General features: G+C 38.3%; 1 protein-coding gene across 2 annotated transcripts in view; it reads right to left on the bottom strand.

Annotated features, from left to right (window-relative positions):
- Positions 1 to 12489, bottom strand: part of rxrab (retinoid x receptor, alpha b) — a 66160-nt gene that overhangs the window by 30227 nt on the left and 23444 nt on the right. For both annotated transcript variants that reach the window (XM_017452338.3, XM_017452339.3), the window contains one exon: positions 8554 to 8798. In XM_017452338.3, coding sequence (XP_017307827.1) covers positions 8554 to 8798 — 245 coding nt within the window. The remainder of the gene's footprint in view (positions 1 to 8553; positions 8799 to 12489) is intronic.

Below are 12489 nucleotides of genomic sequence, written 5' to 3'. Positions count from 1 at the left end.
TTATTCTATTAGCTGTTCATTGTAAAATGAACAAAATTATCTGCTAATAGAACAAGTTTGCAAGTTTGAAAGAAATCTTATATTCGGGTTATTGTAATCATATAAAAGGAATTTCTATATAAATCTGACCACATTTAATATATTTCCACTTCTGAAGATGTCATTTTTTTGCAGTGTGGGATCCATTTGTTTTTTTATTGCTGAGAACTGACAGGCTCTTGATGAGTCCATGAACACAAAGGCCGCATTCATCCATCTATCTAGCACTCCATGTTCCATCTTTTGGGAATTGACTTTACCCTGAAATGAAAGAATGGAAATCTGAGAGATCTCAACCTTGCTGGAAACTGAAACTCCATTTTAAACTTCTCTCTAGTGTTTGGGTACTCAATCCCGGACTCGGACTTGAGTCCGGACTCGAGTTCAATTATAAATGAAATCGGATTTGTCATGCACTCGGGTAAATTTGTACTCAAACTTGACATGGACATTTGGACTCGGAAAATTTTCCGAATACAATCGAGTCCGCATCACGTGTAACATGAAACGAAAGATAAAAAATAAATAAAATAAAATTAAGATTACAAGAAATTTATGAATGTCTCCCTGCTTGACCAGGGGACTTTCTGTGCGTACACACGTGAAGCGTGTATAGAAAGCCACCTCATCGTGCGAGTACCGAATTGAGTTCTCTTTAGCGGCTTATTACATTTGGACGGTCAAATAAATACACAGAGATCATGCCAAAATGCAGGTCTGGCTGAGTATTCATGCAACCACAGTTGGTTATGTCTTAAGTGAATGTAAACAGTTGGGGAAAAAATCAGAGGTGTGTCAATACAGTATATTGGATCTGTGCATTAAGTCTTAAAGTGACAGCAGTCTAATAAACCTGCTGATAGAGATTTTTTTTTCATTCTAGGAATTAAAATGAAAAAAAGTTACAAGAACAGAGCTCTGTTCAGAAATGAGTGTTGCCATTCATAGACAGATTAAAAGCAGTAATAAAGCATGAACATTGTTGCTATGACTTGCTGCTAGATGTAACTCTACTCTGTACTCTCTCTCTCTCAGTCTATATAACTGTGTAGGAGACTCATCAAATCACTGAAATGTCAGCTCGAACTGGAGACACAATATAGTGTGATACAATAACAAAACAGGTTAATTTCTATTTTCATACACTTGTAATAATAAAAGTTCTACATATACCTTTATATCCCTTTTTTTATTTGAAACCATTTTTTGATAGGAAACTAGTTGAGGTGCTGATGACATGGAATAAAAATATTAAATGGCAATGGTAAGATGTAATAGTGATATTTTTTGCTACATTTATGTTGTCATTGATTTGTGAAGGTTAAAATATGAATTTAACAGCTCAGTGTTGAGATTACAATTACAATTTCAAATCTTTTTTCAATTTAATTACTTTCTGGATTTGACTTAGACTCGGCCATTAAGGACTCGGACTTAAGTCCAACTCTGCCACTTTTGGACTTGGACTCGACTGGTTAAGGACTTGGTCTCGACACGAACTTGAGAAAGGTGGATTCGGACCCAACACTACTTCTCTCCATTCTCCTCATTCACAGACATGCACGAAGGTTAAACCAAGCAGCAGGATTCTCGGGGGTAGAGATGTAATGGTATGAAAATTTTATATCACGATTATTGTGACCAAAACTATCAGTGTTATCAGTATTATCACGGTATTGTTAAAATGTGCTGAAAATATACAAAAAGTACTGATACACACACTGAAATCATTTAAACAGGTTTTTATATTTGACTATAAAGTGATGGATGGTCGCTAGGTTTGCTGCGATAGTCGGTGTTCTCAGTGTTACAACGGTGTTCAGTCGCACACCGACCACATAACTTGCCCACTGCGGCACCGCCCCCACTATCGCTTTGCTTTTTTATTTTTTATAGTCATAAAATCATTTTGTTCAGTTACAGAACATGGAGGAAGGCAGTGACAGCGCTCAGGAGAATTTCCAACATTTCAAGAGGTTTTGTGATAGTAATCATTCTCTTCAAATGCTATTGAGCTTTAAAGTATGGTATATTTTGTGTATGAGTCCATACAGTATAAAAACATAAAATGATTTACACATGATTTAATAGTTTATTTTATTAAATATCAAAAATCTAAAAGGTGTGCATTATAGCGGACACCTACATGAACACTTACAGTTGGTTATATGACTGTAAGTCATTATCTTCAAATGCTACTGAAGTTAGAAACTTGTATACCAATGTTGTATGTAACTTTAGAGACGGTCCCTTAATTTAATATCGAACATTCAACGTCAAGCCAATTTTATACCAGTCTTTCCCCCCCTCACTTTTAAATCGTTTACGAATGCCTGTGTGGCCATGCGCATTTCACTTTCACTTTCGAATGAGCAGCAATTTGAGGGTGGCAAATGCTTTAATGGTGGGTTCATTGTTATTCTTAACAAAAAACACAATGACAAACTCACATTAAATCAAATCGTCTTGTCATCTTGTCAATCAGCTTGCCTCACTTTTGTCACGTGATAAGTGAAATCTGACTCCTGCTGATCTGTGCTGCGACTCTGACTCATTCTGCTCATTCTGAATTGAGCAGACGCGTTCAGTTTTTTATTGTAATGTCCGTTTTCAACTCAAAAAATAACGTTGCATGCTGCGCCTGCGTCAGCCTCATGCTGGGTGTGTGTGTGGACAGCATTTAACGCGAGTTTTACAAATCACGATAATCGTGCAAGGTTTTTACGATCTTCTTCTTTTCGTGTCGAGGTTCCACTTCATAGAGGAACCATCGTGGTGGAAGGATTAGCCACTCAGCAGTATGATGCTGAACATTGCCCAGGGTGCACCAGGGGAGGCTCCTTCCATGTAATTAATCAAGTACTCTCTCAATCATGATCACACACACATACGCTTTTTCATAGAGTTATTTACATGCAGCTTAATAATCTGTCTGACAGATCAACAAGAAAAAAAACAAGTCACTGTAATTTCTAACTAATCAAATCGGATTGATATCCTGTTTAATTTATAGTTGTTTTTTTAATTACTGGAATAATTGTTATGTTAATTTAAGAATCTGATTAGTTCCACAGTCTGCAAGTGCAAAAATGGTCACCTAGAACCCCCCCCGTGATAGACGTGAATGTGATGAATCTTTTGTACATTTTTTGCTTTCTGTGCACTAAGGACATTTATTCTGCTGACTGCTCAGTAGATGTGCATTACTTTTGTATGACAACATGGCTTGGACAGTAGTTCTGGCTGTAAAATAAATAAAAGGTTTATATTAATGTGCTCATCCTGATATGTTCTTGTTTCTTTAGTAAAGGCTCATGCACAGTTACTTGTATGGCGGACACGCTAAATAATCTAAATATAAACTGATTAAAAATGTGTTAGTTAACAAAGTAAGACTGTATAATTGTTGATGTGGTAGCATTGTTTTTTGTTTATTTATTTAACATTTATGAAAGGAGTATTGGGTGTCTGAACTTTGTAACAGTCAGAGAGCGATAGTGTGAGAGAGATCGTGAGAGAGAATAGGAGATACTAGTGAGGGAACCAGCTTATCTGTTGATTGTTGATAAAACATAAATAATAACAGGTCCTGCAGTTGTTCCACAACAATTAAAACATTGTAAGCACTGGCAAATCACTGTGCTATAATTGGAATAACACACTCCAGATCATGTGGTTATATGAAAATATTCCACTCCACTTCAACAAAATACCACTGAAGGTCTCATGTTATTTTAAGACAATCATGAATTCTTTCCTCTCAGATACTGGAAGAGTAAACACACATAAACATTGCCACAGTCTCTCTGAAGTGCCTTCAGATGTGAACAGAGGATCTCATAGAGAGAAAAGCAATAAAACTTTCCTGAATTATGTGAGTGGAAATACAGCGTTGCTGTCTAGGAGACGAGAGGTTGGAGATAAATATATAAATATATAAAATCCACAGACGTGTGTGTGTATGTGTGTGTGTGGGATAACGATGTTAACATTGCTGTAAATGTGCTCCCAATGCTGTACAGTTATATCTCCACTTTTAGACCCTGCATAACAACCCACATGCATGTACACATATAAATTACCTTACCTGTTATCCCTGCTTGCATCTAGTCTATACACATTGCCTTGTCCTGGTTATAATTGGACACACACACACACACACAAACACACACACACACACACACACACACACACACACACACACACAGACAGAGTATCTTCTCTGCCTATTTTGAGTGAACATGCAATTCAATCTGCATTTAGGCTTCTCTGTGCAAATGCCAGGAGAATCTCCACAGATAGATGAGCAGATACAAAAGAACCTCGATCTTAATTACTGATGCTCCCAACGCCGAATAACGACCAATGCCCGTCATTATTATGAAGTGCAAGAATTATGAAGAAAATGGACACGAAACATCACATATTCCCAATTCCGAAAAAGTTGGGACAGTATGGAAAATGCTAATAAAAACAAAGCGGAGTGATTTGTAAATGAATTTTGACTTTAAACAAAAAAACGTATAAAGACAAGGTATTTGATGTTTTACCTAATCCACTGCATAGTTTTTTGAAGGTATACGATTATTTTGAAATTGATGCATGCAACACGTTCCAAAAACTTGGGACGGGGCAATTTAGGACTAATAGTGATGAAATAGGAAGGTTATGTGAAACAGGTGATCACATACAATCATAGTATATAAGGAGCCTCCAAAAAATGGCCTAGTCCTTCAAGAGCAAGGATGGGTTGATGCTCGCCAGTCTGCCAACAGATGAGTCAGCGAATAATCCAGCACTTTGAGAACAAAGTTCCCCAAAGACAAATCAGTAGACTTTGGGCATTTCACCTTCTACAGTGCCCAATATAATTAAAAGATTCAATGAATCCGGTCAAATTTCAGTACGTAGCGGACAAGGCCGAAAACCACTTCTGAATGCGTGTGATCTCCGATCCCTCAGACGTCACTGTCTTAAAAACCGTCATGAGTCTGTAATGGATCTCCTGACATGGGCTCGGGAATAGTTTGGTAAACCCTTGTCAGTCAATACCATTCGCCGCTGCATCCACAGATGCAGGTTAAGACTTTACTTTGCAAAGCAGAAGCCATACATCAACACATCCAGAAGCGTCGCCGAATTCTCTGGGCTCGGTCTCATCTGAGATGGACAGTAATACAGTGGAATCGAGTTTTGTGGTCCGACGAGTCAACATTTCAAATAATTTTATCATTTAAAACAATGGATATAGTCACAAAGCAGCTTTATATCATAATTATTTAGCTGATTAAGGAAAAAAATAATACAATTGCTCATCATTTTATTATTTTAAAACAACTAAACAGCTTTTTCTTTTACACTATACATTATAATATATTCTATAGTACCTTTTAATTTCATTAAATGTATAAATTAAATATCTAGCTGAATATTATTACACTGAAGTGTTCTATACAGATACAAATAGTGATAAAAAAAATAGGAGGTGCACTATGGAAGATTTTATTATTATTATTATTATTATTATTATTATTATTATTATTATTATTATGTTTAGCAACATTGCCAAAAAGTTTTACAGGGTATCTAGTTTAGACTACATAAATGCATCAGGACAGAGATACTGTGGAATGAAACCAAAAATTTGAGGTAGGAAGTGCGGGTATTAAGTTTTTAATGTCATGCAGGTGAGACCATGCTTTGATATGAAGCTTACAGGACAAAGAAAAATCACATTGCATAATGCTTATTTGCTCACTGTTTATTTATGACAGTACTGGCATTTCTGCTTCTGGGTTTCCTTCCCCAGTGAATTCCAGTGTTTTAGGGGGAATAGGTTTAATATTTAATCAGGATTAGAATTTTTTATTTTGTTTAATACAGATAATGTCATTGTGTTTTCCCCCTAGTATAAATCTTCGAAACAAAACAAAAAAAAATCTACTCCTTCAGTTTGTCACTTTTTGCTGCAGCTCAGTGTCAGGGTCTTGGCAATCTTTTTATAGCCTAGGCCATCTTTATGTAGAGCAAAAATTCTTTTTTTCAGATCTTCAGAGAGTTCTTTGCCAAGAGGTGCCATGTTGAACTTCCAGTGAACAGTATGAGGGAGAGTGAGAGCGATGACACCAAATTTAACACTTATTAATTTAACACTTATTAGACATTAATGGCTGTGTGTTGAGTTATTTTGAGGGGACAGCAAATTTACACTGTTACACTAGCTGTACACTCACTACTTTACATTGTAGCAAAGTGTCATTTCTTCAGTGTTGTCACATGAAAAGATATAATCAAATATTTACAAAAATGTGAGGGGTGTACTCACTTTTGTGAGATACTGTATATCTTATATGGTGGCCTATAAATAATTTGATGGACCTATTACAGTTTGGAACTGTAACATGGATGCTTTTGACTTGGACCACAGAGACCATATGTACTTGAGGTACAGCTCACTTACTGAAACAAGCTTACATCTCTACTGCATGTACACATTAACCTTATGCCTGCTGATTCATGAAACTTCTGCTAAGGATGGATCATATTCATTCATTCATTCATTCATTCGTGGTTGTGGTGGATCGCGAGTCTATCCCAGGAACTCTGGGCATGAGGCAGGAAAGAACCCTGGATGGAGTCCATCACAGAGGACCATGCACACACATATTCACACCTAGGGGCAATTTAACATAGCCAATCCACCTACCAGCTTGTTTTTGGGTGGTGGGAGGAAACCAGAGAACCCAGAGGAAACCCACATGGACAAGAGAGGACATGTGATACGCTACACAGACAGTAACTCGAGTTCAGGATTGGACCCTGGAGCTGTGAGGAGAACATGTTACCTGCTGTGCCATCATTTCTCCCTATTTATCCAAATGGGATCCAAATATTTATGTTAAAATGGTATAAACACTTATCTTTTGTTCTGGGATGAGTAATGAACAGAGATTTATAGCAGAGGCGTTGGCGGTTTGGTCATATATCAACACTGATGGGATTCTCACAGCCCATATCCTCAGATAAAGCAGAGTGAAAAACAAATCAAACCAAATATTTCAAAACAACATGTAAATTACTTTCTGGCAAAATGGATCTATTAATTTTATCCCCTGTAGGAACCTATGATGTCTGGGCTATCAACAGGATGTACACACAGTGTGTGTGTGACACGTGGGTCTGGCTGGGTGTTAAAAATGTTTCATTCTGACATACACCACATGGCTGAGCAGCAGGTTTTAACGGCTGGCTCATTTCCCGTCTGCCCAGTCTCTGGTCAGGCCTCTTCTGGGCCTCTGCTAAGCACTTTCAGCCGGCCAATAAAGATCACAGCGCCCATGTGGCACAATAAGAACATAGATGAGACAGCCCAGTCACACATCAAGCACTAAGTGCTAATGAGTATTAAAGGAGGGCACTCGAGGCTCGCTAGGAACCCCCCTTTTTGCTAACTATTAAACCCCAAATGGCAATATCTAGAATTTTAATAAGCAGACCCCCTCTGGATTTAGTGGCTAATTTAGGGTTTTCTGGAAGAAAAAAAAACTTGTGTGGTGAAACAGAGGGACAAGCACCTCATTGTTTTTATTCCTGCCCAAACATGTTGGAACTCCATGTTGGCAGCACACAGCACTAATGGCTTCCTCTCGTCCCTGCGAGGCCTCCTCTTAATGAGCAAGTGTTTCTGACAAAGTCCTTTATGACAACTGTGCAACAAGAAGTGTATTCTATGGCTAAACTTGTTATTGTGAAATATAACATCGCAGCGACACACCTTCACAGTTCACATGTGTGAGTTCATGGAAAATATCTCACTTTACCTCGACAGCACAGTGCAAAGCTGTAACAGGTTAGGGGACACATTACAAAAAAAAAGAAAACATGAGAAATATTTGGCGGGTGTTTATGAAGGTTCATAAACATCTCACAAAATTTATCCTGGCTGTGTGTTGTTTATTCTCCAACTGGCACAACACAAAGTATCACTTAATTAAAGAGCCACACAGTTATTATTTATAATAAAGATCCATGTATTTGCCTACACACTATGCAAAGTTAACATTTCTTGGAAAACAAACAAAGCTCACAATAATACGACTAAAAAGAGGATTACATCATTTGGAAATTTCAGAATATATTTTTTCACAATGTGTCATAAAATCCTTTTCATATTAAGTGCCTTCACTACTTGACACAAATCCAATAACACCACAAACTTTTATGAGGACTACTTTTTCCATGTTAAAAACGTCCATAATAAAGCATCGTTCCAGACTGACTAAAAACACAAACATTAGAAGGAAATACTAAACTGTTTATGCACATACAATGTGCGTGTGTGTGTTTGTGTGTGTGTGTATTCATTTTATGTCCCAGGTTCTCAACAATTACAACAGATACAATAGTTAAAGTCTCTGTGAATCTTAGCAGAATCAGTAAACACAATTTTTGTGCTGATGAGAGAATGAGGAAGAGTTTTCCATCAGCCTACACAAGACATTATAAGGCACTTACTTGTGGACTGAGACTAGGTCCGAAGGCCATGCTGGTGCTGGAAGGCCCCGTGATGGAGGGATGGCCCATGGGTGAGCTGATGACGGGGAAGGGCGATGCTAGGCCATTGATGGGTGAGTGAAGCTGACCCGGCGTGGAGCCCATGGAAGACGGGGTGAGCAGGGACGGGTGGAGCGGTTGAGGGCCAACAGCACAGTGTCCAGTCGGGGAGCTCAGAGGAGACGAGTGCAGTTGGCCTGATGTGTCTGGGGGAAAGAGAGGGAGAGACTGAAAAACTTTCATAAAAAATAAAAGAAGCAATTGTGGTACAGCACACATGAAATATTGTAGGAGTGTTGACAGCTTTTTGTGGAAGATGTACATGGTGCTTTAAAATTTTAAAGCATGATCGTTATAAGATATGTATATGTGTCCATATATATTTAAATGGAAACGTAAGGTCCTATTGATTGTGCTAAAACATTGGTAATGATCTGAAAATTTGTCATGGTTAAAGATCTAAGATCCTTTTTTTTACTGAACCACAGCCATGATCAAAACACTCAGAGAATACAAAACCACTGTAAACAAATTCACACCACTTCCATTTTAACAAGGGTTTCAATCTACACCAGTTACATCAAAAGTGTATTAGAGGCACCGAAAACTTGAGCCAGAGTCACACTGCCCTTTTTTATGCTTTGTTTCACTTATGCAAGTGACTCATAAACTTCCGAAATCAGAAATCTCACAATAAGATATCATGCATGTGTAACCATGGAAACGTTACAGTAGTGATGCGCATGGATAACCAGATGAATAGGCTGTTTGTGCACAACCCCACTATCACATGCTATGTTTTTATTGAGCTGTGTTGGAATTACATCTAGCCTGACATCAGCTGTCCCCATCCCCCATGTTTCACTGACATTTGGATTGAACAGACGGTCTGGTGAGACTGATCAAAACCCTCACAGAACACAGTACGTATATATATATATATATATATATATATATATATATATATATATATATATATACACACACACACACATATATATATATTTACATTTTCTGTACTACTTATCCTACACAGGGTCGCGCGTATCCCAAGGCACTTGGGGCATGAGGCAGGGGACACCCTGGACGGGGGGGCCAGTCCATGGCAGGGTACAATCGCACACACACTCATACATCCATTCACACACTACAGCCAATTTTGAAATGCCAGTCAGCCCACAATGTATGTCTTTGGACTGGGGGAGGAAACCGGAGTATTCGGAGGAAACCCCCGAAGCTTGGGGAGAACATGCAAACTCTGCACACACAGGGCAGCAGCAGGAATCAAACCTCCATCCCAAGTCAAACGTACTATTTAAGTTAGTACTAACCACATATATATGAGATGACTGCAAACAGAATGTGCTGTCTTCCACCAGATTCAGATTCAGAGTGTCAGTGTATGTATATCTATCTATCTATCTATCTATCTATCTATATATATATATATACATACACACACATACATACATACATACATACGTACATACATACATACAGACAGCAACGCTCCACACTACACCAAAGACAGCACCTGTTTGTGGTCAGTTCATGAACAGTGCAGCAGCTTCCAAACACCTGACTAACTTCTCACTGACAGAATAAAGACGTAGTAATGTGACTCGTTACTATCCAGCTTGCTGTTACAGTATTAAGTTTTTTAAGGATTTCACATAGTAGCCAGTGAGTTAGAAGCTATGAGCTTGTTTATGGTAAACTACAACATGTTGTTGTATGGCCTCTAATCAACGGACCTCCCTGTATAGTAACTAGATATTCCTCACAAAACGCTGTATGTAATAAGACATCTTAAGTGTGAAGCACAGTAAGAGGCAGTAAGAGTATACGCTAGTAATGTCAGATTGGACTTCTACCAGGAGCCTTGACTGCCAATTGAATACTTCACAGACTGTCTTGCCGCCTTTCTGTGTGTGTGTGTGTGTGTGTGTGTGTGAGTCTGTCTGTCTGTCTGTCTGCACACTACACTAAGCACATGCACCACTGAAATGTTTCAACAGCTAAAAGGGCATATTTGCACACTGCACAGTTGCACACTGCGTATGGTCTTTTTTTTCTCCATGGCATTCTGTGCAGCATGCAGTGTTTTACCGATATCATGGAAACTCATTAAATCCCAAACTAGCACGGATATCTTTTGGGCCCTCTTGGCATCGGCTCTCCCCTGGCCCTCGGCCAACTCTTCACCTCTTCACGCACACGTTACATGTCTCACGGGTGCAGACAGCCCCACACAAATGTGTGCATTCATACAGTCGGTGAATGTAAACAGTCATGGCTACAGAGCTCTGGAACTCCTCTATATCATAAACAACACGTGGACAACTCATTAGTCTCCACACACTCCCTATAAAGAGAAACCCCATCATATAAGCACAACTTTCCTTCTATTAACATGCTCGCAGAATCAATTACGGTTCAGTGGACTTAAAGAATGCCATGAAAGTAGAGAATTCTCTTCTAATTTACCACATAGTCCGCACCCTCCAAGGAGCAGCTGCTTTATCCACAGTGTTCATTACTGTATTGTCACACAACAAAACAGTGACTTTAAGACGCACTGAAACCTGCTGCTCCATTTAACATGACACTATCAATAACATTTCAGCTCTGGCCATAATCAAGCAGGACAGTGTGAGCATCAAGAAAGAAAATGATCTCCCTCTGCTGTACAAACAGTGTGATCTAAACTGAAGTGCAGAATAAATACGTTCATGTGAAGTGTTTACCTGATCACTCACAAACACCTACTGAAAGATAAACAGTGGATAAACAGAACTGCACATGGTTAAGGATCTGCACTAAATACATAGAGTCTATTACTGCTTAATTACTGTCAGTGTGAGTTAATAAGCCAGTGACAGTGATGGTGTTCAATGCGATTTAGTGGTACATGGCTGTGTTGAAACAGGGATAAGATCAGGTACACATGTTCTTTCAATACTTTACTGGAATACTGGAAAATACATCAACGCTACAGTTTCTGTTCCTAACAAGGTGACACTAGTGACTGAATCAACATTTCATAGCAGAGACTTTGAGCAAATGATCAATGTCAAAGACAGCTAATTAATTTGCCATGTATACACTTTTATTTGAAAAACAGAGGTAAAATATAATCAGAAACATTCACATATCCACATCTCCCTCTCTTAAGCACTTACATAGAATCTTGTGATCTTTTGCTCTCAGGTCCTGAAGACTATGTGAGTGCATGATTGGAATGGTCACTTGTTGAAGCACTGGTCACAGCATTGCAAGTTAGTAGTTTTTATCTTTGGTTTATGAGCTTTAATCAAAGTTCAAGTTCAGAGAATATAGTGAGGAGCTGCTACACAAAATTACACTTCAGGATTCAGAATGATCTATGAACTTAAACTAGAGGTCGGGAACCTTTTCAGCTGGCAGAGCAAAAGCAAAAAAAAAGTTATGAATTTTTCATTGAAGAGCCAGATTAAAGTTTACATATTTTTCGATGTTTTATATATGTCTTCTTGTAACAATTTTTTTTTTGTTATGATTATTGCATAGTAAAAAGTGGTAACGTAAAAAAGGCCATTTCACATTTTGCGTGTTCTTGACCCAACAGCCTGCACTTCACCTAATAGGCCTGTAGGTGGCATTTGGATTTCCTTTAACCAACTATGATAGTTTTATCAAATGGTAAATCAATACAAGATGCAGTAAGTAACTAAGAGTAAATTGAACACTGCTTACCATTAATGCGACTTCCACAAATATAAATTCATCTGGAAAGAACAATACTCGTCTTCCTTTTTTTTTCTTTTAGCCATTTCACCTTGTAGTTTTCAACCCATTTATGAATTAGACCGGGAAATTCACATTGTCCAATGAAATTTGAGCTTATTGAGCCACATC

Source organism: Ictalurus punctatus, chromosome 22, assembly GCF_001660625.3.
Source record: "Ictalurus punctatus breed USDA103 chromosome 22, Coco_2.0, whole genome shotgun sequence".
Classification (NCBI taxonomy): Eukaryota; Metazoa; Chordata; class Actinopteri; order Siluriformes; family Ictaluridae; genus Ictalurus; species Ictalurus punctatus.
Note: the sequence above shows the minus strand (reverse complement) of the source record. Positions and strands in the feature narration are given on the sequence as shown.